General features: G+C 54.0%; 2 protein-coding genes and 1 long non-coding RNA gene across 9 annotated transcripts in view; 1 reads left to right on the forward strand and 2 right to left on the reverse strand.

Moving 5' to 3' along the window:
- LOC117097688 overlaps nt 1-1,181 on the reverse strand; it is a 45,420-nt gene extending 44,239 nt beyond the window's left edge. The window contains exon 1 of the long non-coding RNA XR_004443030.1: nt 892-1,181. This is a non-coding gene — a long non-coding RNA (uncharacterized LOC117097688). The remainder of the gene's footprint in view (nt 1-891) is intronic.
- On the forward strand, nt 1,129-14,404 carry EEF2KMT (eukaryotic elongation factor 2 lysine methyltransferase). 6 transcript variants are annotated; one of them, XM_033235815.1, is made up of 8 exons: nt 1,131-1,315; nt 3,434-3,496; nt 5,348-5,428; nt 7,016-7,117; nt 8,176-8,309; nt 8,392-8,657; nt 9,484-9,633; nt 12,994-14,404. In XM_033235815.1, exons 1-8 carry the CDS (start codon nt 1,220-1,222, stop codon nt 13,092-13,094), a joined length of 993 nt encoding a protein of 330 aa, XP_033091706.1. In that variant the 5' UTR covers nt 1,131-1,219; the 3' UTR covers nt 13,095-14,404. The 6 variants fall into 6 exon arrangements, with proteins under 6 accessions (XP_033091710.1, XP_033091709.1, XP_033091706.1 ...); XM_033235814.1 differs by lacking the exon at nt 1,131-1,315 and adding an exon at nt 1,365-1,942; XM_033235819.1 differs by lacking the exon at nt 7,016-7,117 and having other exon boundaries at nt 1,129-1,315.
- Nucleotides 11,690-26,490, reverse strand: ALG1 (ALG1 chitobiosyldiphosphodolichol beta-mannosyltransferase). Of its 2 annotated transcripts, XM_033235811.1 has the most exons (13): nt 26,243-26,490; nt 25,292-25,369; nt 25,063-25,166; nt 22,790-22,938; nt 21,130-21,219; nt 20,635-20,745; nt 19,778-19,899; nt 19,554-19,592; nt 18,850-18,909; nt 17,590-17,700; nt 16,006-16,120; nt 14,935-15,010; nt 11,690-13,971 (listed from the first exon to the last, which is right to left on the reverse strand). In XM_033235811.1, the coding sequence occupies exons 1-13, from the start codon at nt 26,448-26,450 to the stop codon at nt 13,840-13,842; spliced, it is 1,395 nt and encodes a 464-aa protein (XP_033091702.1). In that variant the 5' UTR covers nt 26,451-26,490; the 3' UTR covers nt 11,690-13,839. The 2 variants fall into 2 exon arrangements, with proteins under 2 accessions (XP_033091702.1, XP_033091703.1); XM_033235812.1 differs by lacking the exon at nt 14,935-15,010 and having other exon boundaries at nt 13,152-13,971.
- Nucleotides 26,491-27,938: the final 1,448 nt, after the last annotated feature.

The raw sequence follows: 27,938 nt of genomic DNA on the forward strand, positions 1-27,938 counted from the left end.
TAGGCGCTTAATAAGTATTTGGTGAACGAATGGCTTGTTCGGTGACAGTCCAAAGGCTGGGGGACAGGGGAAAAGCTCCCTCCTGCCGGGCCCCAGAGGGGTGGCGCTGATGGAAAAGAGGGTAGGATAAGGCCTCCCGGAACGAAGCGCGAACCCGTAAGGCCCCTGCCAAAAAGACTTTCCTGAAGGCGCCGGAACTGCGAGAGCGCCAGTGTTGGCCCAAGGCCTGACCTGACGATCCCAGGGACCCTCGCCCTAACCGGCCCCGCCTCCTGGGCCCCAACCCCAGACTCGGCCCCGCCCGAAGCTCCGAATCCTGGAGCCGGCCCCTGGCCCCGCCTCGGCCGACCATGGCTCCGCTCCTGGGCCTGCCTCAAACCCTCCCCAGGTAACGCCTCCCGAACTTAAGCCACATTCCGACCCCCTCCTCAAACTCCTCCCCGCTGCCCACACCCTGAACTCCTCGCTCCGTCTCGGGCTCGCCCCAAGCCCAGCTCCGCCTTGGCGCCTGAGCCGGGCCCCGACCCGCCTCCCAGGCCCTGGCTCCCTCCCCATACCGGCCCCTCCCTAAGCTCCGCCTCCCAGGGCCCGACCAGCGCCTGGCCACGCCCCAGGGCCCGCCTCCTGAGCGCAGCCCACAATCGGGACTCGGCACCGCCTCCCGGAACCCGGGCCCTGGCGATGTACTACGACAGAGTCAACGCCCCGCCCCGGCCCCGCCTCCGGAGTCCTTCTCTTGGTCTGGCCTTAGCCCCGCCCTAAGACCTGTCCACTGGGCTCTGCTCCGAGTCCCACCTCCTGAACCCAATCATCGTTTAGCCCCGCCCTAATGCCCGCCTCCAGGACTCATCCTGCCCCCACGCAAGGCCCCGCCTCCAGGACGCCACCAACCTGGACGCTTCCGAAGCCCCGCTTCCAGGATCGCCCTATCCTGGCCCCGCCCCAGGACCCGCCAACCTGGACTCTCCCCAGGACCTGCCCCAGCGACGCTTATCCTAGCCCTACCCTAGGCCTCGCCCTCTTGGCACTCATCCGGGCCCCGCCCTCATAACGCTCATGTTGGCCCCGCCCCGGAGTCCGCCCCCACGACGCTCCTCCTGGCCCTACCCCGGGCCCCGCCCTCTCTCTGCCCCGACGCACTGCCTCGGGCCTGCCCCTTCTTCAGTCCAGGCCCTGCTTCCGCCGGGTCTCCCGGCAACGCTGCGGCCCCTCCCACGTCATGGCGCCGGAGGAGGATGCGGGGACCGAACTCTTGCTGCAGAGTTTCGAGCGCCGCTTCCTGGCGGCGCGCGCGCTGCGCTCCTTCCCCTGGCAGGTGGGCGGCGGGGAGCGCGGAGAGGCCCACGGGGCGCGGGGGAGTCCAGGGGCAGACGGGACGGGTCTCCGTGCTGAAGCCCCCGGCGCTCCCGCCATGTGAGTGCCTGGGCTCCCGACAGGGCCGCGCGTCCCGGTCCCCGTCCCCGGGGCCTGGCCAGAGTCGCTCGCACCCCTCCTGCCCCGCAGGCTAGCGGCGGAGGCTGGGGGCGGCTCCACGGTCTGCTGGGGGCCGACGCGCGCTGGGTGTGGGGTACAGTTCACGATCGTTTTCACGACTTTTTAAAGGCAGTAATCGTTCTGGTCGCTGGGACACAGCTGCTCTCGCCCATTCTAAAAAGTCAGCGCCCTCAGGACCGCGGGTAACCACGTTCTCCCGAGCGCGGTGACCAGGTCACAGGCTGTCCCTCGTGGCTCAGTGTTCTCATCTGTACATCGAGCAGCGCACAGAATCGGCTCATGCGCTGAGGCTCTCACGCCTGTGATGGAAGAGACAGAGAAGGGAGGCGGTGGCCTCTCGTCGCCCTGGGGACCTGCCATCCACAGCACAGGCGCATGGCAGGCAGCAACCTCCCTTCTGCCAGCAGAGGGGCTTCATGCACCCGGCCCCATTTGTAATTCCTGTGTGGTGAGCTCACTGGCATGAGGCAGTTTGGATATCTCTTCCTCCCTGAGTCTGCCCCATTTTATGGGGTGGTGATTAATCATTTGCGTTATTCCATTGACATAAAATATTTAGCACTCAGAGATCATGTCTGGAGAAATTTGTGCATTTTTAACTCAAAATAGAAACCTTCATAAAAGCATCATAGATCTCCATTCAGTATTGACTATAATTGTTCACATGCCCATGCTGAATGCTAATGGGCTCACCCTGAACACCCACGAGGTGGGTACTATTATTATCACTCACATTTGACCAGAGGGATTGTTTGGTTTGGGTGCAGTAGTTGAGAGTTCAGACCCAGGAGACAGCCTGCCTGCTTCGAATCCCAGCCCAATCCCTGGCCCTGTGTGACCTTGGGCAAGTGACTGCATCTCTCTGTGCTATTGTTTTCTTATTAATAAAATGGGGGCTATCATGACACTACCTCTCAGGGTTGAGTACAGAAGCCTGTGGATCAGTGCCTAGCTCATGGGAAATGCATGCTGGTGTTAACTAGTGTTTTTATTCAGTCTCCAAATGTTTAATAAATGCCTTCCGTGAGCCAGGCACCATGGATCAGCAGTACCCATGACAGATGAGGCTCTGCTGGCATGGGAGAGCCAGAGAATAAACAAATAAATGAATAAACAAGGAAAGACCAGAAGTGGCTTTAAAGCCAAGAAAACAGGGAAATGGTGAATGGAGCAACTGGGGAGAAGAGTCACCAAAGTCAGGGAATCAGGGAAGCCTTCCCCAAAGAGGTGACATTTGAACTGGGGCCTGAGTGGTGAAGCAGCCAGGCATGGGAAGGGCTTGGGGAACAGGATATACAAAGGCCCTGCAAGCCAGCGGTGGCTGAGGAACAACAGCAAGGGCAGCCAGTGTGGCTGGAGTGGAGTGAGCAGGGTGGGCCAGGGGTGAGGGAGAACAGGCCAGAGAGAGGGATTAGGACCAGGTCTTGTAGGGCCTTTTACAGCATGGAAGGAGCTCTGAAGCAATGAAGTGCCTTGCCCTGTGTCACATATGAGCCAAGACAGTCTGCCTAACTCAGGAGCCAAAGCTCACTGCTGGGCTTGAGGCCGCTGTAAGAGGACAACATAATCCAGGCTGATATAGGCACATTCTGCATTTCCACTTTAACTCAGGTGGCAAGCCCATCGAACCTTGGTGCCATGGCTGCCCTGGTAATTCCTGGCTGACCCGTGCAACCAGGGAGGTGGCCCATGACCTGGGTGGCAGCTAAGTAGCTAGGATTAATGCAGCCAAGAGTCAGTCTTCTAGCCTTCTTCCTGTGACTCATCCAGGTGCACCGTGTGACATCTGAAGGTCAGGCTTTCAGCCGCTGTGGCTTCCACTTCCAACTGGCTCCACGTCCCCAGGGAGAGATCACACAACGCTTTGCCAACACATTCTATTGCGTGTTTAATGTTCCTATGAATGCGCCCTTGAGATTTCTCTCTCCCCTCCACACAGAGCTTAGAAGCAAAGCTAAGAGACTCATCAGATTCTGAGCTGCTGCGGGATATTTTGCAGAAGGTAAGAATCCCAGAGTCCCTGGGACTCATGACCCTGCCTCCTGAATCTCTCCGGAAGACCTGATAGAAGAACCACAGGTATGCTTGTACCCTTTAAAAACACCTCTGTTCAAAGAACAAAACCATTGCGTCACCACTGCAGGTGGGTGTCAGCACCTCCGACAGCTCTAGCTCTTTCGTTTTCTAAGACTTAGACATCAGAATATACAAAAATGTGCATGAGAGGGGGGGATCTAGGGAACGTTTTTTAAACCATACACAGCAAAAACAGAGATGACAGGTGCAAAACAGCTTCTAGCATTTGGGAGATGCTCAGAGACTTTCTTTTTTTGCATACATGAGACCTGTCCTGCCCACTCCTGTCTCTTCTAGACATAAATGGGCCCTTGCTTTACCCAGGGTGGGGTTTGGACTCAAGTGCATCTGCATGCAGGTGAGAGGCAGGATCACCACCCGGGCCAGCCACAGCCTGGCCCTGGCCTTGTGAGCCAAGTGCAGATCACCCTGCATCCTGGGTCTTCACCTTCGAAGGGCCATGAGCCCTTCTGAAAAGACAAAGCGATAGACTCCCTCCCAGAAACAAGCGCACCAGAAGAATACGTTTTCTGTACAAACTCAGGGGAAGCAGACATCCTCCACCCCCACCCGCCCAGCCCATCCTGGGAGCCCTGGTTAAGAATTCCTGTGCTAGAAGTGAACCAAGATCAGCCACATGGAAAAGATACAGCCACAGCAGGGAAGACTTTCAGAGCGATACAGGCACCCTGCTCTGAGTTTCACCCTGAGCCTCACCCTCGTAGGTGGTGAAGCATGAAATGTAGGGAGAGCTGCTTTAAAACGCAGCAAAAGGCTGGGCACAGTGGCTCACACCTGTAATCCCAGCACTTTGGGAGGCTGAGGTGGACAGATCACCTAAGGTCAGGAGTTCGAGACCACCGTGGCCAACATGGCAAAAGCCTATCTCTACTAAAAATACAAAAATTAGCTGGGTGTGGTGGTGCACGCCTATAGTCCCAGCTACTGGGGAAGCTGAGGCAGGAGAATCGCTTGAACCCGGGAGGCAGAGGCTGCAGTGAGCCAAGATCATGCCACTGCACTCCAGCCTGCGCAACAGAGCAAGACTCTGTGTCAAAAAAAAAAAGAAAGAAAAACCAGCACCAGCCTGAAGGGCCTGTGTGTTGTGTGGGGTACTTTGCTGCCCTTGGGCAGAATCTGCGTCCCTCCCAGCCAGCAGGCACTTTGGACCATCTCCTCCCTCCCTGCAGGCTCCTGTTTTCCTACCATCCCCACTCCTGCTGCACCAGTCCCTCTGCCCTCCTTCCCAAGTGCCAGGCCATGGCCACCTCGGAGCTTGCACCGGCTGTTCCCACTGCCTGGAACTTGCTCGTCCTGCACTTGGCTTCTCTCGGCTTTAGCTGGAGTGTCACCCTGAGAGTCCCCTCTCCCTCCATCCTGTCCCCAGGGACACACGCTCCAAGAGAGCAGGTGCCGAGTGGGCCTTCCCGCCTCTTTCATAGAGCCAGACAGTTGGCGATTGTCCTTACTGCAAACCCTGGTTCACACTGGCTCCCCTGGGAGGGAGGTGGTTAGGGCCCACATGCCCTGTGTTCCTGCTCAGAATGGGTATTAGAACCAGGCCATGGCCTGTGCTGCTGCAGCGGGAGCATTTTTAGGAAACGGCTTATATCTTAAGACAAACTTAAGATGCATGGGGCCAGAACAGTGTGTCCATTTACATCTTTGCTGAGGGATTGGGTAGCCCAGAGTTTGCCCTCTGCTATGTTGGCTTGAAGCTCATAGGAGACTTAAGACGGGGTCTCCCCAGCAACCAACGTTCTGTCCTTTGCTGTAGACTGTGAAGCATCCTGTGTGTGTGAAGCACCCGCCGTCAGTCAAGTATGTCCAGTGCTTTCTCTCAGAACTCATCAAAAAGGTCAGTTATTGGCAGTGTCCGCCCAGTAGCCCGACAGCATAGCCACCTGCGTGCTGGAGTCCCCATCCTTCCTGGACCCTAGGCCTGCTTTGCAGACCCCAGCATGGCAGGCGCCTCCCAGGCAACTGGCTGCAGCTGGGTGTGACCCATGGGAGACAGTGCAGGGTGGGAATAAGGGGAGACCAGCGTCTCTCCCTCTGCCCCCTGGCGTCTCCGCAGCAGATGCTTCTCTGGGGCCCCAGCTCCTAGCATATGGATTCTCATTCCTACCAGGCTGGCCCAGCCCACGGCACTGGAACCCTCGCCCACACCCTCTGTCCTGCCCGCAGAAGGGTTTGGAGTTTCCTGTTCTTGTCCATCTCTGGGCTGCGCCACGGGCCCCTGTTGGAAGGTTTAGCTCTTGTCATACCTTTGGAACTAGTTCCCCTGGTGAATTATCCGCAATGATCCTGCTGGAATCAGCTCTTTCCTGACTGATACAGGATGGATTTTATTTTTTACTTATTTATTTATTTGAGACAGAGCCTCACAGTGTTGCCAAGGCTGGAGTACCGAGGCACAATCTTGGTTTACTGAAACCTCTGCTTCCTGCGTTCAAGCAATTCTCGTGCCTAGCCTCCCAAGAAGCTGGGACTACAGGCACATGCCACCACGCCTGGCTAATTTTTGTATTTTTAGTAGAGACAGAGCTTCAACCATGTTGACTAGGCTGGTCTCAAACTCCTGACCTCAGATGATCCGCCCACCTCGGCCTCCCAGAGTACTGCGATTACAGGCATGAGCCACTGCGCCAGGCCTAGGATGGATTTTAAAGATGGGCCCGAACATGCAGGGTTTGACATGAGGGAGGATGTCAGAGAGGCCGTTCCTCAGTAGGCAGTAGCAGACCTGCTGAGTAAAAGGGCCACACTTTTGGCAAATAAACAATCCCCTGCTTCTCCAATACCCGCTTTCTCCCTAATCCTTCCCAAAGGGTACATCTGTGGTCACCAGCAGGTCTGCCCTGTGCCACCAGCAGAGGGCAGCAGTCACCCAGTGTACCCTGCTGCTGCCCTGTGAATCCTAGGCCCGGGCCAGCCGTGGAGAAGCCACCAGCTGACAGCCACAGCCTGCAGCACGGGCTGCCCTCCCACCTCTGCCTGGGCGCACTTAACAGCACCTTTGGTATTCCTCCTCTCTGTGTTTGATCCAAACACAGAGCTCTGTCATGGTCACGCGACAGCTCTCACAGAATCCTTGTCTCCTGCCCTAGATTACCCTAACCCTACCCTCTCAACACCTCTTGTTGAAGGCCCTTCCATCCAGGTTTCCCTACCTAGTGAATTATTTTTTTTTAGAGACAAGGTCTCTGTTGCTCAAGCTGTCCTCAAACTCCTGGGCTCAAGCAGTCCTGCCATGTCAGCCTCTAGAGTAGCTGGGACTATCGGCATACACCACCACACCCAGCAAAGTGAATATTTTATATGCCACCTGGCCAGTATTACACCATTCCGTCCCAAATCTTCCCTCCAAACTTGGTGAAAATCATCTGGCCATTTTTACAGATTAGAACGAAAGCAAACAAGCTCTCCCTCTGTCTGCCCCCAGCACGAGGCTGTCCACACGGAGCCTTTGGACGAGCTGTACGAGGCGATGGCGGAGACCCTGATGGCCAAGGAGTCCACCCAGGGCCACCGGAGCTATTTGCTGGTATGAGAAGGGTACCCGCCTCCCCCTCACAGCCCAGATACCCTTTCTGCACAAAATGAAAACACGAGTGTGGGTTCAAATCCTGACTTACCCATTCTGCAGTCTTAGACATGAGGTCTGTTAACCTCCTGTCCTCAGTTTCCCTGTCTGTAAATCAAGCACTTCAACAACAGCAGGGGGTTGTTGGGCATTTGTCCAGTAGGTAACACACACTACCTGCTTCACAAGGACCTGATGCCCAGTCCTCAAATACTTGGCCGGGCACGGTGGCTCATGCCTGTAATCCCAGCACTTTGGGAGGCCAAGGCGGGTGGATCACCTGAGGTCAGGAGTTCGAGACCAGCCTGCCCAATATGGTGAAACCCTGTCTCTACTAAAAATAGAAAAATTAGGCCGGCGCGGTGGCTCATGCCTGTAATCCCAGCACTTTGGGAGGCTGAGGCGGGCAGATCACCTGAGGTCAGGAGTTTTGAGACCACCCTGGTCAACATGGTGAAACCCCTTCTCTACTAAAAATACAAAAATTAGCAGGGCGTGGTAGCAGGTGCCTGTAATCCCAGCTACTTGGGAGGCTGAGGCAGGAGAATTGCTTGAACCCAGCAGGCAGAGTTTGCAGTGAGCCAAGATCGTGCCACTGACTGCAGCCTGGGTGACAGATCAAGAATCCATCTCAAAAAAAATAAGAGAAAACATAGATACAGAAAACCACAAAGGAAAAACATAGCACACTGAATCATCACAAGGCAGCTGCCCCTTCATAGCCATACCTGGCCCCTCCCTGGCCACCACTGACCTGTACTCCATCACCAGAATTCCATCGTCTCAGGAATGTTCGATGAATGGAATCCTGTGTGGCCTGAGATGAGCATCTTTCACGCCGCGTGATACCCCTGAGGCCTGTGCAAGCTGTTGGCATGTCAACACTTAGCTGCTTCTCATTGCTGAGTGGTGATTGGTCCTGTCATGGTTTATTCAGTCATGGGGTGGATGGCTACTTGTCTTCTAAGCCCCTTGTCTTCTGATCGCTAGACTGATTCTCTCGCCCTCTCTCGGCGCAGCCCTCGGGAGGCTCGGTCACGCTCTCCGAGAGCACAGCCATCATCTCCCACGGCACCACGGGCCTGGTGACATGGGACGCTGCCCTCTACCTTGCAGAATGGGCCATTGAGAACCCGGCAGCCTTCACTGACAGGTGACTTCGGGGCACAGGGCGGGGCACCGAGGCAGGCTTACCCTGGTGCAGTCGCAGACATGGTCCGCTTTCCTTCTTCCAGGACTGTCCTAGAGCTTGGCAGTGGCGCCGGCCTCACAGGCCTGGCCATCTGCAAGATGTGCCACCCCCGGGCATACATCTTCAGCGATTGTCACAGCCGGGTCCTCAAGCAGCTCCGAGGGAATGTCCTTCTCAATGGCCTCTCGTTAGAGGCAGACATCACTGCCAACTTAGACAGTCCCAGGGTGACAGTGGCCCAGCTGGACTGGGACGTCACGACGGTCTGTCAGCTCTCTGCCTTCCAGCCAGATGTTGTCATCGCGGCAGGTAATGCCCAGCCCCGGGCACCCTGCGCAGGCGGTGTCCTTGCAGCTCCACCCAGCTCTTGGCTCTGGGAGAAGGGAACAAGGGCCGCTGTCGGGCATGGACATGATGGGGCTTCCAGAAGAGTTACTCTGGGCCTCCAGGGTGACATCAAAGGACAGGGGTGCCTCTTAAGGTGACCTTGAAGCCACAGCCCTCTTATTGGGGACAGGCATACTCCCGTTACAGTCATCACCACATGGCTGTGTCCCAGAGCCATGCCCTGTGTCCTTCAGAGACCACAGGAGGAAAACAGCCACTTCTGGGACAAGGACAGGGCCCTTGAGAGAAGGTGGTGTTTGGCTGGGCCACCGGAAACCCCTCGCCCCTGCTGGCACACTCAGTCCCCTCTCTGGTGGAACAGAGCTCTGCCTGTGATCCTGGGTCCCAGCCCTGAAAACTACAGGCCCAGCGGTGGCCAGGGACACAGGCCCCCCCCTGCAAGCCAGCAAACAAATCGGCAGACGCCTGTAACACCGAGTTCACACCAGGGTCAGGCTTTGTGTCATTCAAAGCCCTCTAGACAGGCTGAGAACCAGAGCTGTTTTTCCAAGGAACACCAGTGAGTCTGGAGACTTTTTTCTTTTGCTTTGGTCTTTTGCAGCTTTCTCTACTAAGGGTTCTCCTTTTTCACCCGAGTAATTGTTTTCCATCTAATGGCACAAATAGTCAAATAGCATCTAATAGTCTCATATGACCGCTGCCTCTCTGGCCTCGCCCTGCTGCTGAGGTCAGCGTGACCTGGAACTTTCCGCTGGTCCCTTTCAGTAACCTGAAGCTTTCACTGTAGATGTGCTGTATTGTCCAGAAGCCATCATGTCGCTGGTCGGGGTCCTGCGGAGGCTGGCTGCCTGCCGGGAGCACCAGCGGGCTCCTGAGGTCTACGTGGCCTTCACCGTCCGCAACCCAGGGACATGCCAGCTGTTCACCACCGAACTAGGTGAGCCCCCACACCCTCCTGGGCCTGCAGGGTCCCCACGCTGTCCCTGCAAGACTCCAGTGGAAGTGGAAGAACTTGGCACCGGGGAAAAGCTAGGATGCCCCACACCCCCACGCCATGCGGGGAACTTGGGCAGAGGCTGGCGAGCAGAGTGGGCTCAGGGCATGGAGGGGCTTGGGGCAGGAGGAGGGCAGCTCAGCACAGGGAGGGAGGGTCTGAGCCCAGCAGCCCTACTGTGTGCTTTGGAGCAGAGTTCCCTAAGCCCTTGGGCCTCGGTTTCCTCATCTCTAAAATGGAGGTGGCGGGAGAGGCAGTCGGGGGTCAGGGCTGGACACAGCTGTGGCCTGCAGGACGCTGGAGCACAGGCTATACAGGCAGATCCACCACGCCACTGTCCTGAGCACCCAGTCAGTGGAGGACGAGCAGGGTGACTATAGAGAAGGGGAACTGGCCCCACAGTGGACCAGCCACTGTCCTCAGAACTGACATTTGTCAGCCCCCAGCACCTGTGAGGGTGTGCTGTCATTGTCCCATCTCTCTAACAAAGACACTAGGGCACACGGAGGCCAAGCGACCCCCGAGCTCCCGCAGACTGCAGCCCAGCCGCCTGGCTCTCGCACCTCCACACTACACCCATGACCCCCAATGCCACCAGCCTTTGCCCCAGCTCCCTCTGAGCAGAGCCCTTCCTGGCAACCGTGTGCACAGATGCACCCACAGCAGCCTCTGCCTGCACACAGAGACACAGACGACCCAATGCCTGTCCACATGGGGCAGCCTGTTAACTACAGAGCCAACAAACAAGCCAGCACACGAAGGCACACTGGGTTCCATGAGAGTCCCGCACAACCTCGCACAGGAGGCTGGCCAGGCACAGGGCTCAGGCCTGTCATCCCAGCACTTTAGGAGGCTAAGGCAGGAGGACTACCTGACCCCAGGAGTTCAAGACCAACCTGGGCAACATAGTGGGACCCCATCTCCACAAAACATACCAAAACTAGCCGGGCATGGTTGCACACGCCTGTGGTCCCAGCTACTCGGGAGGCTGAGGTGAGAGGGTGGCTTGAGCCCGGGAGGTGGAGGCTGCAGTGAGCTGTGATCTCACCACTGCACTCCAGCCTGGGCAACAGAGCAACACCCTGTCTCAAAAAAGCAAAAAAAAGGAAGTCTTTCTTCAGATACTTACGTGAAAAAATACCTGCAATATAGTGAAAAAAGCAGTGCCAAACAGCACATAGAGTATAAGCCCCCACCCACCTTTTTTTTTTTTTTTTTTTGAGACAGAGTCTGGCTTGGTATTGCCCAGGCTGGAGTGCAGTGGTGCCATCTCGGCCCACTGGAACCTCCCACTTCCCCGGTACAAGCTATCCTCCCATCTCAGCCTCCTGAGCAGCTGGGACTACAGGCGCGTGCTACCACGCCCAGCTAATTTTTCTATTTTTTTTGTAGAGTCGAGGTTTTGCCATGTTGGCCAGGCTGGTCTCGAACTCTTGACCTCAAGTGATCTGCCACCTCAGCCTCCCAAAGTGTTAGGATTACAGGCATGAGCCACTGCGCCCAGCCCCATTTTTGTTTAAAAAATAATAATGATCACCCACACATGGTTGTGAGTACCTATATTCCCAACTACTCAGGAGGCTGAGGCAGGAGGATGGCTTCAGCCCAGGAGTTTGTGAGGCAGGAGGATGGCTTAAGCCCAGGAGTTTGTGGCCACCTTGAGCAACATAGCAAGACTTCATCTCAACAAAACATTTATCACAATAATCATTTTCACATTAGTAGGCCTATAGGGGAAAACCTAGAATATATATATAGCAGGCTTGTCCAACCTGCAGCCCAACACAAATCTGTAATCTTTCTTAAAACAGTATGAGGTTTTTTTGTGATTTTTTTTTTCTTTTAGTTCATCAGCTATTGCTAGCGTTAGTGTATTTCATGTGTGGCTCAAGGCAATTCTTCGTCTTCCAGTGTGGGCCAGGGAGGCCAAAAGATTGGACATCCCTGATATACACGTTAACATCCTTGGATGGCAGGATGATAGAGACTTCTACACGTTCATGTCTGTACCACTTTATTTTTATAAATACACATTTTCCACTCGTAACAAAAAACTGTAAATGAAAATCATCCCGGGTCACAGCGTCTCACGCCTGTAATCCCAACACGGTAAGAGGCTGAGACTTTGGGAGGCTGAGTTGGGCGGATCACCTGAGGTCAAGAGTTCAAGACCAGCCTGCCCAACACAGTGAAACCCCATCTCTACTAAAAACACAAAAATTAGCCAGGCGTGGTGGCGCACGCCTATAATCCCAGCTACTCAGGAGGCTGAGGCAGGAGAATCACTTGAACCTGGGAGGCGGAGGTTGCAGTGAGCTGAGATTGCGCCACTGCACTCCAGCCTGGGGAACAGAGTAAAACTCCATCTCAAAAAAATAAAAGAGGCTGAGGCAGGAGCATCACTTGTGGCCATGCGTTCAGGACCCCATCTCTACAAAATAAAAAAACTACTGGCATGGCAGCACGCACCTGTCATCCCAGCTACTTGGGAGGTTGGAGAATTGCTAGAGCCCAGGAGTCGAGGCTATGGTGAGCGATGACCGTGCCACTGCACTCCGGCCTGGGTGACAGAACAAGATCGTATCGCTCTGGCTAACGGCTCTTCAGGCATCTGTGCTTATCAGAACACCAGCCCCTTCTAAGCGTTTTGTGTGTATGTTTGGTTTTGTGTTTGGGGTTTTTTTTTGTTTGTTTTTTTGTTTTCTTGAGATGGAGGCTCGCTCTGTCACTCAGGGTGGAGAGCAGTGGCACAATCTCGGCTCACTGCAACCTCCGCCTCCTGGGTTCAAGTGATTCTCCCGCCTCAGCCTGCTGAGTAGCTGGGATTACAGGCACCCGCCATCGTACCTGGCTGATTTCTGTATTTTTGTAGATGGGTTTTCACCATGTTGGCCAGGCTGGTCTCGAACTCCTGACCTCAAGTGATCCACCTGCCTCAGCCTCCCAAAGTGTTGAGATTACAGGCGTGAGCCACTGTGCCCGGCCGCTTTCTAAGCTTTGTGAAGAGTGGATTGACTGAGCAGCCCGGTAGATATGGATTCAGATCTCTGCTTCTGTCTCCCTGTGCCAAGTGCTGGAGCAGAGACGGGCAGAGCGTGGAGAGCGGCACGGTGCCTGCTGCTAGCCACTTCTATGCAAACCTGGAGGCCAATTCTAGGTACCTGGATGGGCCTGGGAACTTGTGAACCAAGTAAACTGACTTGGACACTCCCCCCGCCCTGCCAGGCCTGTCCTAGCAGCCCCACACAATAAGCTAATGTCCCCAAACACCGCCATCCTGAAACACATGTGCTCTGTTTCCAGGCCGGGCTGGGATCAAATGGGAAGCCGAACCTCGTCATGACCAGAAACTGTTTCCCTACGAAGAGCACTTGGAAATGGCAATTCTGAACCTCACACTGTAGGCCTCACACACGCCTTCCAACATGACTGTGAGAATTAAGTCATTATCGTGGGAAGAATTTTTATATGGGAAAGCGGATAAAACTTTCATTGGACTGGAATGTTTGAAGAATGTTAAATTCCAAACCAGGAACCACAAACTGCCCTCTAATAAGACATTGGCCGTCTAAGCGTGGGGGTGCCCCCTTTCTGCCAGCAGTTCTAGTTCTTAAGAAAATCACCATAAATCAGACATGAAAATTCTGGCTCCAACAATAGCATTTTCTTTGCGCAAATAAAAACATGTGTATCAAATATGCTGTTCCCCCAGCGTGGACACACTCGGTTCCTCACAAAGCCAAGCCCGCTGCAGCTGCCACACACCTGGGCTTACGATGCAGCAGGTGCTTTTTTTCAAGACGGGAATCAAAACGTTAGCAACATGGCAGAAAGGCGACACCTGGAGACCAAACACAGGATAAGGAGCCCTGCAGAGGTCATGGGGAAGTCACAGGACAGTAATATGCTAGCAGGGGTATGGGGCGTGAAGAACAGAAGAGAGAAAATGTTTCTGAGCCTCCAAAGAAGAAATCAGGGCCAACCACAGCATCCGGGGTCCCAACCAATTCATTCCCCAGGCGGCATCATTGCCGTCATTTCAGCTACTGGCCACTGGGAGGCGCTGCTTGAAAGGGTTTGCCCTGAGACTCCCAAGAAGCTGTAGGGAGGGCAGCAGGGGTCCTGGGGTTTTAGCCTCTGGCCCAGGAGTCATGTGTCCATAACCAGGGGGAGCACAGTCTGCACCCAGCTCTCATCCCATCGGAGCTGCTCCGACTCCCGCAGGTTCTTCCGGAACTGGTTTAGCTTGCCCGCAGGATCGGGAAAGTTTGAGAAAAGCATCTGCGAAAAAATAAAGAGCAGAGCTTACTTCATTGCCTGTCCCCACCCCATCCCAGGTCCCTGACCCAGCAACACCCCTTCCCAAGTCCCTAACTCCCTCACTTGGACTCGAGAGCCTTCACGCCCCAGCAGCGCTCCGCCTCCCACTTGACATCACGCTTTCTGGAAACTTCCCTACATATCCCACTTTCCCACACTTGGTGCCCTGGAGCACCTCCTGGCCTCTACATGCTGTGCCTTCCCCTGGAGCACCCTCCTCTCGGCCTCTGGCCAACACAGTCCCACGCATCTGTGCGTAACAAGGGGGTGTCGGTGTTCTTTTCAGCCTTGCTAAACTGTCTGAATCAAGGATCACAAACTACAGCCTGCAGGCCAAATCCAGCCCACAGCCTGTTTGTAAGTAAAGTTTTATTGGAACAAAGCCACACCCCTTCATCTACAGATAATCTGTGGCTACTTTCACACCACAGCAGAGTCCCATGGTTCTGACAGAGACTGGGAGACCCAGTCTAAATGACTTCCGACCTGGACCTTTACTGAAAATCCTGCCAGTCATTCTGTTGGCAAGAATGATGTGTTACTTTTTGCAACAAGAAACAAGTAACCTTTGCAGAACTCCACTCATCTTTCAGGGCTGGTCCCAGGAGCTCCCTTTACCCGCCTACCTGATCCTGATCACTTCCTGAACTGCAGCCCGGCCGGCCGGCTCCAGCATCATTTGTGGAGTGTCAGCTCCATAAATCCAGAGGGCAGGTGGGGGTATGTCCTAACTTTCCCCAGCCGGGATGTACTGAAACGGGACAGCAGAGTAGGCCGGCCTCTGTGACCTCTGCTCCCTCCCTAGCTTTTCCGCCAGACCCCACATGGTCCCACCCTGGCTGTGGGTGGCAGGAATCAGGGAGCGTGACTCGGTGCCAGTCTCCAGAACCCTCCCCACGCTGGCGCGGTGGCAGACGCGGCTACCTGCAGCTGAGCTGCCAGTTCCTCTGAGTCCTCAAAGACTAGGCCATTTTCTTCATGTTTCACCAGCTCATGTAAACTGCACAGAGAACCAAGGGAGCCTCAGAGCTGCCTGGAGGAGACGCCAGACCCCTGGGGTGCCCACCTAGGCTCCCACCCCACCCCATGCTCAGGCCAGGCTGGCGGTGTGGCTTCCGGGAGCTAGCTCTGAGATTTGGCATCTGAAGGGTATAAAGACCTGGGAGGGTTGCACATCAAAATGGCCAAAGCGATTTCAGGAGGGAGCCGTAAGGAGGGTTTGTACCTTCTGTGCTGGATGCTCTTCACGGACTGAAGAATTATTTTTGCCTGCTTTTCTTAACTCCATGGCCATGGAACAAGTAAAGGCAACCCCCTGGGGACTGGCTCAGCACGTAAAAGATGACTTTTCTAGGGCACCAGGTATGATCCCCACATTTCCCTGAGCTCAGCTTACACGAGGGGCGCATATCCCTGAATCCCATCGAGAGGCCGGCTCCTGAGCAGGGGCCAAGGACTCAGCTTGCGCCGGGGCTACTACTTCTAGAATCTCTTCTAACGCCGCCCTTCCAAACACCCGTCTGTGCTGGTGGAGTGAGGCCAAAGTATGACACTCATTTAGCTGATTCAAACCCACCATGAGCTTGGCCAAAAGGGACATGGCGGAAGAGAAAGGAACAAAGAAAACCGTATAAGCCTGCAGGCAATTCCTGCCAATTCTACTCTAGGAGCAAAAGCCCCAAATGGAGTTCTAGTATTTAAGATGCTTTTTTTTTCATATTAGGTTGGTGCAAAAGTAATTGCCATTTTTAGTGGCAAAAACCGTTATTACTTTTGCATCAACCTAAATGTAACAAGAGCTCTAAATGGAAGCCACGACTTCAGTGAGGCTCAAGCCCAGCCACAGTAACCTCAGGGCTCCTCCTAGTGGCCTCCAGTGTGTGCTGGACTGACCGAGGTGCAGGGCCTCACTGTGGGCAGCTCGCTCTGCACTGCGTCCCCCTCAGCGTTGGATCTGCGAAGCTATCCCCAGAAAGATTCAGGTTCTGCTCCTACCACTTGAAGTTCACGGCACACACAGGCAAACAGCACCCGAACATGTCCACCACCTTCATGGGCAGGTCCAGGCCACTGGAGGACGTGTGCAGACAGACACCCAGGTCTGCCGACCCTGCTAGGCAAGAGGGGTGCGGTCAGAGCGCTGGCCTCTGCCCTGGGAACACAGATCCTCCCAGCACAGTGAGGCAGCACCCCCCAAGGGGAGTGAAAATCGGAAAAGGCCCCTGACAGCCCCAAACACAAGTGGCTTAAGCTGGCCAAGCAGCCACACGGCCCGGCTGGGACATCTGAAAATGTAAGGTGACACTTTTTCTACCTAACCACAATTTGGTTTTTTTGTTGTTGTTTTGTTTTGTTTTGAGACAGTCTCACTCTGTCACCCAGGCTGGAGTGCAGTGGCACAATCTCGGCTCACTGCAACCTCCACCTCCCAGATTCACCTCCCACCTGTAATCCCAGCATTTTGGGAGGCCAAGGCGGGCAGATCACCTGAGGTCAGGAGTACAAGACCAGCCTGGCCAACATGGTGAAACCCCATCTCTACTAAAAAAAACACAAAATTAGCCGAGTGTCGTGGCAGGTGCCTGTAATCCCAGCTACTCGGGAGGCTGAGGCAGGAGAATCGCTTGAACCCGGGAAGGCGGAGGTAGAGATGAGCCAAGATCGCACCATTGCACTCCAGCCTGGGCTGTGACAGCGAAACTCCATCTCAAAATAATAATAATAATAATAATAATAATAATAATAATAAACCACAGCACACCCACCACAAACCAGCTGTCACCGTGAAAATAAAGCCAAATAGCTTAACATTTCTAAAGACTAGCCAGAGCCAGGCGTGATGGGTCATGCCTGGAATCCCAGCACTTAGGGAGGCCAAGCAGGAGGATCACTTGAGGTCAGGAGTTCGAGACCAGTGTGGCCAACATGGTGAAACCCTGTCTGGACTAAAAATACAAAAATAAGCCAGGTGTTGTGGCAGGCCCCTGTAATCCTATAATCTATTCAGGAGGCTGAGGTGGGAGAATCGCTTGAACCCAGGAGGCGGAGGTTGCATGAACTGAGATCGTGCACTCCAGCATAGGCAACGGAGCGAATCTGTCTAAAAAAGAGACGAGCTAGAGAGTCCTGCCAGGAAAAGGCCCTCAGCCTCCAACTGCTCTGCTCACTCAAGGCTGGAAGATGCGGCTCTAGAGACACACCAGGACCAAGCCGACTCCCCACTTGGAGAAATCAACGGGAAAGAGACGGAGGCGAGGGAGAACCATCTCACTGGCAGAGGCGACGCTGTTTGACACATCGTCCCTGTACCTCCCAAAGCCACTGCCCTCCCACACCTGGGCAACAGTGGCCCCAACCCCAGGCCCAGCCCTCCTGCGGGAAGGAAGAGGACTGAATGGAGGGGCTGGCACACCAGGAAGCAGCCTCCTCCTGGGAGTTCAGCCAGAGGCGTCGGCAGCAGGCCAGGCCCTATCCCCAAGTGGCCTCCAGAGCCACCTTTTCAGAAAAATTCCACTCCACCCACCTGTTTCCCCCACTGAAGGCCCCGTGTCCTCCCTGAGCCTCCTGCCAGCCTCTCACCTAGAAGGAGGGGGTAGTCCTCGGCCTCCAGCCAGGGTGTGCAGACCTGGACGTGCTGGAAACACTTCTGCTGGATGAGGCGGCTGTAATACTCCCTCAGAGGCCCTTTGCCTTCACAGAGAAGAGCAGACACTGCCATGGACTCGTCTCTGTCCCTGTCACATGGCCCCAGGCCCGAGACTCCCCCCTAGGAGGGATCCCTTTTCCAGAAGCCCCACCCCTCCGCAGCTCCAGCCAGGCCCCATCCGGGTCCTTCCAGAAGCAACTCAGGCGCCCCAAGCCCTACAGGGGTGTGCACCCTGACCCCTGAGGCACAGCCCTGCACCTGCAGCCAGCTGCCTCGGGCTGCAAACAGCGGGGTAAGCACTGGCCTGGCACCTGACCGCCCACTAGATGGACCCAGCCTTTTGTCTGTGTTGTGCACAGGGGACATGAGGACTCCCCCTGCCCTGCCACAGCCCCCAGAGCTCATGGCGTGGGTTCCAAGCTACTCCTGGGAGCCTAGAGGCCAGAGGAGGGAGGAGAGCAGGACCAGTAGCTGGCCCAGACCCTGCCTCTTCCCACACCGCTTCTGCTTTTCTCCTTCTTCACTGAATCACCTCGAAAGTGCTCAGAAGCAGTAACTGTGGGACGGGCTCTTCCGTTAGAAAAATTAGAAGAGGCTTGGTTAAGGCACCACTGACGAGGCCGGGCACAGTGGTTCATGCCTGTAATTCCAGCACTTTGGGAGGCCAAGGCGGGTGGATCACCTGAGGTCAGGAGTCCGAGGCCAGCCTGGCCAACTCGGTGAAACCTCGTCTCTACTAAAAATACAAATATTAGCCGGGTGTGGTGGCGGGCGCCTGTAATCCCAGCTACTCGGGAGGCTGAGGCAGGAGAATTGCTGGAACATGGGAGGCGGAGGTTGCAGTGAGCCAAGAATGCACCATTGCACTCCAGCCTGGGCGACAGAGACTCTGTCTCAAAAAAAAAAAAAAAAAAAAAGACACCAGTGATGTAACAACAACAACAAAGAGATGCTTGAAAACTACTGAGAAAGTAAAAGCCTGGTATCTGCAGATTCAAATCTGGGCTCCCTGCCTGGCTATGAAACCCTCTGAGCCTCAGTTTCCCCCATGCCAAGCAGTATAAGACCCTATGGCAGAGAGCTGCAGTGAGGATTACGGAGACAAGATCATGGGAAGCGCAGGATAAAGGCTGCATGCCCCTCCCCCTCCGCCATCCCCCAGCCAAACAGACACCCAGGGTCCCAGGCGGTACCTGTTATCACACAGACGAGAGAAGGAAGGTTGTGTCCATCAAGAATCAGTTGTTCAAACTCTGTGTTTAAAAAAAGAAACAAGTCTACATGGAATTTGTGATAGAATTTTTTTTTTTTCTGACAGAGTCTCGCTCTGTCATCCAGGCTGGAATGCGGTAGCACGATCCCAGCTCACTGCAACCTCTGCCTCCTGAGTTCAAGTAATTCTCCTGCCTCAGCCTCCTGAGTAGCTGGGATTACAGGCGCCCGCCACCATACCTGGCTAATTTTTGTATTTTCAGTAGAGACAGGGTTTCGCCATGTTGGCCAGGTTGGTCTCGAACTCCTGACCTCGGGTGATCTGCCTGCCTCGGCCTCCCAGAGTTCTAGGATTACAGGTGTGAGCCACCACGCCCATTCAGAAAAAAATTTTTAAATAAACAATAGCCAGAGTCACCTGGTGAGGCGGAGAAAGGGCACTGCTCCGGCGGGGAGGCCACCAGGCTGTGTGAGACACTCTCCTGGAGGGGGCATTTCAGCCTGAGAGCCTGGTCACTCAGTGACCCAATGGGGATTCATAGCAGCCCACGTCCACCACCCCTGCTGTCCCCAGGCTGCCCCACCCAGTGGACCGGGACAGGAACATGCTGCAGGCAAGGCAAGCAGCTCATAGCCCAGGGGCCCCCAACAAAGCCAGAGCTCCTCACCGCAGCCACACACCTACTTTCTAAAGCTGCCAGCAGGATGGAGAAGTCTTCATCCTCTACAAGAAGAGAACTGAATGTCAGGGGCCTGTTTCTAGACACCCCTCTTCCAGCTCACGTGCCCTCCCCTTCTCACTGAGACCGTGGTGGGATGGGGGCATGCAGGACTGGCAGGGGTGAGGAGAACACAGGTTGGCCAGGTGCCCGTCACTCCAACCCTAAGTGCCCCAGGGGTCGTGCAGACCTGTCCAGCTTGTGCTGCTGACCAGCAGGGCTGGCCGCTCGCGGAGACGTGTCACCAGCCCGCTCCCAGCATACCGCTCTGTGAAGGCCGACCGTTCCGTGGCTGGGTCCTCAGGTTCTGAGCTGAAGAAGCAGAAAAAAAGCTTGTGAGAGGCCACAGAGCAGGCCGAGGACCCAGGATGGGATCTGCTGCTGTGGTGAGGCCTGCAGGCTCCGAAAGGCTGGGGTGCCCGGCCGTATCAGCTGTACCAGGCCACCCCTGCCATCCGAGGCCTGGGCTTGCTTTCTCTAATATTGTTGCTGGGTGCTAAGGTTACAACAGCAAACAAGACTGACTCATTCCTTTCCTCCACGGGACTTACTGTCTTATCCCCTGGACTCAAGATGAGGGTGCTGCGGTGCCCTCCCACACCACCCCAGCTTACCCAGGGCACACCTCAGGGTGTGTGGACCTGCACAAAGATTCCCTCCTCAGCCCCATGAGACACCCCAAGGGACACACAGGTCCACAGATCCTGCCACAGGCCTGGGAACCCACCGGCAGGAGACTAAGACAGCACTGGAGTCCACAAACATTTCTTAAAGGGCCAGAGAATAAATACTTCAGGCTTTGTGGGCCACAGGTTCTCTGTTGCAAAACACAGTTCTGCTGCTGTAGTTCAAAGGCGGCAGCAGACAACTCAGAAGGGAATGAGTGTGCTGTGTCCCAGTGAAACTTGATTTACAAAAGCAGGAGACTGGCCTGTGGCCTTAGTTTGCCAACCCCTGGATGAGTGGGTTCCCAGGTCTTCAGTGAGAAGGGGAGAGGCCAGGGCAGTAGCAAGCAGGAGAGAAGGCAGCTGAGGATGGGAGACCTACCGGGCCCTGAACGGAGAGTGCATGCCGCCCAGCTTCATGAAGAGCCGGTGCTGCATATCCAGAGGTGTCTCTTTAAAGAAAGATGCCGGCTTGTCATAGACAGTCACAGCCCTGCAATGAAATCATGGCAGGGATATTGAGAGGGCTGAAGAAAGGCCTCAGGAATAGAGGACTCAGAGGCTCCAGGAAAAGAAGGATGCTTGGGGAATCCAAGTCTCAGACGATGACAAGAAGCCTTGCAGTTACTTGGGAATGCACAGAGACGTCCTAGGACCAAAACTGCCTGGACCCCCTGGCTGGCTGGGAAAGAATCTCTGCCCCTTCCTCCCCCGGCTTCCCCAAACCAGGGACCACCTCCCAGGCCCTCAGTATTTCAAACTGCCTCGCCAGCACGGCCGCAGCAGGCAAGGCAGCTCTCACTGCAGCCAATCGGGGGCCCTGTGCCTCTCACAGGCCACGGTAGTCCCAGGCCGCCGTAGTCCCAGGCCTTGGTACCTGATGCGCCAGTTCTCCGCCAGGTCTTCCCGCATGGCATTGGTAACGCATAGGTTCAGGTGGGACAGGCGCCCAAAGAACCTCTCATACCTGAAAAGACGGATTAGCAGTCAGCAGAGCCCTAGACAGGCCTCCGCTACCACCACCACGTGACTCGACATCCCTCAGCAGAGAAAAGGCCGCAGAGCTGGGAGAGTCCGTACCCCCTGAGCCCCACCTGTGCCAGTGCTTTCTTTATGCTGTACACACCTTTCTTTATGTTGTGTCATTTGTTGGCTTAAATGCAATCACTTTCAAAGGAAAGTGCACTCCAACCTGGGCAGCAGAGTGAGACTCTGCCTCAAATAAATACATACAAATTGAAAAAAATCAATAAAAGGACACTGTGTATCACTGCCAAAGTGGACATCCTCTCTCTTGCTGTAAAAGGCCTCACTAGCGGATCTCAGCCACCCTGTGCTACCACTGCAAAGGCTGTAAGGCGACGGCTTGCTCTCAACGTGGGGCAAAGGGATTCAGTGAATGCTGTACACGTTCTCTCCTAATGGAGACTGAGCCCTGATCACAGGGGAGAGCAGGAACAGGGCATGAGCGATATCGCCGCCAGGGTATCATGGCCTGTTCCTCTCTCAAGATGCGGAGAAAGCTCGGAAATGGGGTTGCCTGGGACGACATTTTGGTCCTCACACTTAGCTGTGTGGCAAGAGTGTAATTGTTCTGAGCCTCAGTTTCCTAACTTGTAAAAGGTACACCCTCCTGAGATGCATGGAGATTGAACGAGGTAAAATTCAAAAAAGTCTTGGCCGGAGGACTGGCATGCAGCAGGTGCTCACCATTAAGCATTTTGCTCAGTTTGCTCAATTGAGCTGTTTGCTGCTGCTGTCACCACTGCCAGTGAACAAACTCATCAGGGCAAAGGTCACAGCCAGCCAGTGGCCCAAGGCTGGAAGTACACACAGAGGCTGGACGTGCACACAGAGGCTGGATGTGCACATGAAGGCTGGCTGTGCGGAGTGTAACAGACATGTTATAGTCAGGCTCAGAGTACAGCAGACGACCTTCCCAGCTCCACGTCCCACCGCTACCACTGGTCCTTCTTCCCTCCCTGTCTCATCAGCTACAGCAACTATGGCCCACTTCTCCAGCTCCCAACAGCAGCCCTGGGTTTCAGTTTGGGAATCTGCCCTCACACACCCTCTGTCTATGGGATATGGATGCTCCTGATACCCAGCTCTTCTGCTGGAGCACTTGCCCCCTGGCCTCAATAGGCAGATCAGAGGAAGGCAGGTAACCAACATGAGCCAATCAGAGAGGGCTGCCCTCCCCACAGAGCCTAGGTGGGGACGAGAGCTAGGAGAGCACCGGAACCACCACCAGAAGGGAGTGTGGAGACAGACATGAGCTGGGTCCCAGTGACACTGCTGAGCTCGAAAGCAACCATTTCCCCAGACACTTCCATTTCATGGGCCAAAAAATGTAGTCCTTTGCTGAGGGCTGTTTCTATCACTTCGAACCAGCATTTGGCCTGATTCACCAGCCTCATCCCGCCTCCTGCAGAGCACACAGGGAACCAGCTTCCGGAGGCCCACCATGGCCCTTCTTCTCACTCATCCTTGAGTGGTTTGGGGCATGGTATTTTACCCTCTTCCCAGACTCTCACCACTTGGCCAGCAGAACGAGGGGGTGGTTGGGGCCATGCACCAGACCCATGATGGAGTAGCCATAGTTGTGCCAGTCAATGACGAGCTTGCTTCCACAAAGGCAGCCCACGAACCAGCAGACAGCAATGCTAGGCAGACCTGGGGGGTTCTAGGAAAGATAGAGACTTGAAGAGGAGGAAAACCCAAACTGTGCTCGGCAATAAACCAAGTAAAAATAGTCACAACACACATGGTGATGAGACTATTACCTTCACAGAGCTCTTGATAATAAGCAGAAGAAAGACCCTCCCCACCACCAAAATAGGTGTAAAAACTCATAAAAGAAACAGAATGGGCCAGGTGCAGTGGTTGATGCCTGTAATCCCAACACTTTGGGAGGCCAGGGCATGAGGATCATTTGAGCCCAGGAGTTCAAGACCGGCCTAGGAAACACAGTGAGACCTCATCTCTACAAAAAATTTAAAAATTAGCCAGGTGTGGTGGGACACGCCTGTAGCCCCAACTACTCAGGAGGCTGAGGAGGTAGGATCACTTGAGCCCAGGAGGATGAGGCTACAGTTAAGCTATGATTGTGCCACAGCACTCCAGCCTGGGCAACAGAGCTACACTCTGTCTCTAAAACAAACAAACAAACAAACAAATAAAACCAAACAAACAGAGCCAACATGAAAAGTCCAAGATCATCAATAATCAAGGAGGCAAAAAACAGAACAAAGAGATGGCATTTTTCACCTGTCAGAATGCAAATTCTAAAAAAGTCTAACAACAGCTGGGGATGGTAAGGATGGGGAAGAAGAGGCACCTCCAACTCAGAAGTGGTCAAACTGGCCCAACCTTACTCTAAAGCTATCCAGTAACATACACATCTTTAAAATGCATCAACTTTGACTACACAATTCCATTACTAGGAATTTATCCTAAGAAAGAAACTGGACTTATGCAAAAGGCATATGCTCACTGTGCTTGGAGCTGCACTATTTGTAAAAGTAAAAACAAAATCAGGAAAAATCTGAGTATCCATTAACATGAGACTAAATACATGTAGTATGGTACATCACATATTGGAATTCAAGGCTGCCTATTAAAAGAGGAAGGTGTGGGGCGCAATGGCTCATGCCTGTAATTCCAGCACTCTGGGAGGCTGAGGCAGGTGGACCACCTGGGGTCAGGAGTTCAAGACCAGCCTGGCCAACATGGCAACACTCCATCTCTACTAAAAATACAAAAATTAGCTGGGCGTGGTGGTGGACACCTGTAATCCCAGCTACTCAGGAGGCTGAGGCAGGAGAAAAGCTTGAACCCAGGAGGCGGAGGTTGCAGTAAGCCGAGATCACGCCACTGCACTCCAGCCTGGGCGACAAGAGCGAAACTCTGTCTCAAAAAAATATATATGTGTGTGTGTGTGTGTGTGTATACATATATGTGTGTGTATATATATATATATATATACTACAGAACCAGACTGACTACCTACGTTCAAATCCCCTGATTCCACCACTTCCTAGCTGTATGGCGATGGCCTACTTACAGAGCCTTTCTGGGTCTAGGTTTTCTCATCTAAATGAGAACAACCTTAAGAAACAGGTTCTTTTATTACCTAAATGTAATACTTCTTCGGGTTACTGTGAGGACTAAATGAGTTAATACATGGAAAACACTTAAGATACACAGTCAGTACAATGTAAGACTATCTGTAATGACACAGCATGGATAGGTGCCATAAATAGACACATACCATAGACTCCTACTCATCTCTTTAAACTATACACACAACACACACACACACACACATGAATATGCAATTTATTACCAATTGTGCATGTTTTTTTTTTTTTTTTTTTTTTTTTTTGAGGCGGAGTCTCACTCTGTCGCCCAGGCTGGAGTGCAGTGGCCGGATCTCAGCTCACTGCAAGCTCCGCCTCCCGGGTTTACGCCATTCTCCTGCCTCAGCCTCCCGAGTAGCTGGGACTACAGGCGCCCGCCACCTCGCCCGGCTAGTTTTTGTATTTTTTAGTAGAGACGGGGTTTCACTGTATTAGCCAGAGGGTCTCGATCTCCTGACCTCATGATCCGCCCGTCTCGGCCTCCCAAAGTGCTGGGATTACAGGCTTGAGCCACCGCGCCCGGCCTTGTGCATGTTTAAAGACTCACATCTTTAAACTTTTATACACACAACACACACACATATGAATATGCAATATATTACTAATTTGTGCTGGAAAATAAACTGTTAACATGGTTCTCACAGAGGGAAGCAGAGGCTGATACACACCTGGAGAAAGATATAGTCACCTGGCTCCCTCCACATCAACTTCCACAGCAAGTACACAGCCTGAAATACAACTTTGACTCCGTACTGGAAAACTCGGGGCCCAACTGCAAGTCAGAAAACACCTGTGACTACCAAAGGAGCGTCTGGCAATCTGCAAGGCTTTTCAAACAAACACCCCCTGCCCCCAGCCCATGGATTCAGAGGATTCTGGAGTTGACTGCATCCTTACCTGCAAGACTCTGAAGTTCTGTCAACCCCACAATCTGAATTCTGTTGTTCTGCAGGAGCTCATCATGGGGTTTGGAGTCTGAAAATGAGAATGATCCCTTTAATGTACCAGCAGCAGCAATCTAAAGTCAGATAATCTCCCAACTCAGGCTGAATCACGAAGAGTGTTTTGGAAAGTAAAATGTTTCAAAACCTCTCTCTGTTCCTCACTAGCCAGAACAGAGAAAGCGGCCAATTCTTGTTCAGATTCCTCTAGATAGCCCACAGAGAGAGGGCCTGAATCTTACCTACCTTCACTTAACACGATGCCTGGCAAACAGTACGTGCTCAATTAAACGAATCTAGATGAATTTTCCCACCACAGAGCCATCCCTAGGAAGTCCCACTCTACCCCATCACCCTAGCAGACTCTAAACAGGGATTAACGGCAACTAGTGCTGTTCCCACTTCTCCCCGAGATGGGGTTGAGCTACCCTCTCAAGATACCAACGTGGAGAATAATGAAGGAGCAGACACCGCTGCCCTGCATACTGTGGGTAAAAGATGGACATGAAGAACAAATGAAACATTTGTCTGCAGAGCTCTGCGTTGAGAGATGAGGAATGAGATATCCTGTCAACTCAGACATAGCTTGACAAGGGTAGCTGCACACAGACGCAGCTACCAGCACTAGCCCTGGAGTCCCATGCACCTGGGTTCCACTTACTAGGAGAATTACGTGAGACCACGCAATGGATTCACTTAACACAGTTCTGACACGTGGCAAAATTAACGCCGGCTATACCTACTGATCCACCCAGGAAAGGCTGGGCAGAACCCGCTCCTCCAATCTCGGAGATCTGCCCAAAGGCGGCGACAAAAGGAGCACTTCCGCCTCAACTCCCCAGGGCGGTTAGAACCAAGGATCAAAGGATGAGAGAGCATCTTCCCTCCCAGACCCTTGGCCACTCACTGCAGAACCCCAGGAGGGTCACCGAGAAGCCGTGCATGGCCAAAGACAGCGCGTGATACTGCATACGGGGGCTGCGGCCCACGTCGCCCAGCACCACGGCTACTACATGCCGGGCCGCCCGCCTCCGCCGCCAGCGCTTCCATCCTCCCAGCAGCAGCAGCGGCAACAGCAGACACAGCGCCAGCAAGACCAACCAGGACGCCGCCATCTTGGTGGGCCGCAACAGTCACGTGACCGCGCTTCCGCGCGCTGTGCGCAGCCGCAGACCGAGCCTCCGAAGTGGGCCGAGAGAGGGCGAGATGGGGACGCGGTTCCCCAAGACGGGGCCAGGGAACCCCCAGGAGCCCCTGGGGCCAAGATTTATTAGTTGTAGTAGTACACACGCACATACACAGATTCCCTACACAACAGTGTATTTCCCCGACTAAAGTAAAGCTGTTACTGTATTGGGACATACGGATAAGTCACTCAATCTCCCTTGAAGCCTCAGATTTTGTTCACGATGGTTGGCACCCGCTTGAGGGGTTGTCAAGGATTAGCAGAAGTAATGACAATGACAAGCTTCCCCTGGAACCTGGGTTCCCAGCGGTGCTCCCAAGGGGGCAGAAATGGTTCTTGGGGAGCAAAACATCCTTACCCTTTTTATGTATAAAGCACAGATATCGATACAATACACAAGCCTGCAGTATATCTGCAGTATTAACATTTCATGAACGCTGAAAGCAGTGGCTTACGCCTGTAATCCCAGCACTTTGGGAAGCTGAGGCAGAAGGATCACTTGAGCCCAGGAGTTCAAGACCAGCCTGGGCACCATAGTGAAACCCCATCTCTACAAAGAATACCAAACAAAATGGTGGTGGCGTGTGCCTGTAGTCCCAGCTACTCGGGAGACTGAGCTGGGAGGATCACCTGAGCCCAGGGAGGTCGAGGCTGTGGTAAACTATGATCACACCACTGCACTCCAGCCTAAGTGACAAAGCGAGACCCTGTCTCAAAAAAATAAATAAGTAAAATAAAATTTCATGGGACAGTACATGAGGAACCCTCATCTTCGGCCATTGGGAATGCAAATGGCCCAGCCACTGTAGAAAACAGTTGGTGGTCCCTCATTAGGTTCAACATAGAATTACCACATGACCCAGCAATGGCATTCTCAGGTATACACCCAGGAGAATGAAAAACAAGTTTCCAAACAAAAACTTGTAAACAAGTATCAGCACTGTCCACAAGAATCAAATTGCGGAAACCACCCAAAGGCTCATCAGCGGATGAGTGATGAATGGAGTTCAGTCTGTCCACAGCTCCCGCAGCCTCCCACCCAAGGTTTCCCAGGTGTCTCCTTTTTCGTTTGTTAGTTTGTTTTGTTTGTTTTGAGATGGAGTCTCACTCTGTCGCCCAGGCTGGAGTGCAGGGGTGCAGTCTCAGCTCACTGCAACCTCTGCCTCCCAGGTTCAAGTGATTCTCTTGCCTCAGCCTCCCAAGTAGCTGGGATCACAGTTGCACGCCACCACACCCAGCTAATTTTTGTATTTTTAGTAGAGACGGGGTTTCACCGTGTTGGCCAGGCTGGTCTTGAACTCCTGACCTCAAGTGATCTGCCCACCTCGGCCTCTCAAAGTGCTGGGATTACAGGCGTGAGCCACCACACCTGGCTTAGCTGTCTACTTTTGGTTTGTCATCTCCATAGTCCTCATCC

Source organism: Trachypithecus francoisi, unplaced genomic scaffold (assembly GCF_009764315.1).
Source record: "Trachypithecus francoisi isolate TF-2019V2 unplaced genomic scaffold, Tfra_2.0 Lachesis_group15, whole genome shotgun sequence".
Classification (NCBI taxonomy): domain Eukaryota; kingdom Metazoa; phylum Chordata; class Mammalia; order Primates; family Cercopithecidae; genus Trachypithecus; species Trachypithecus francoisi.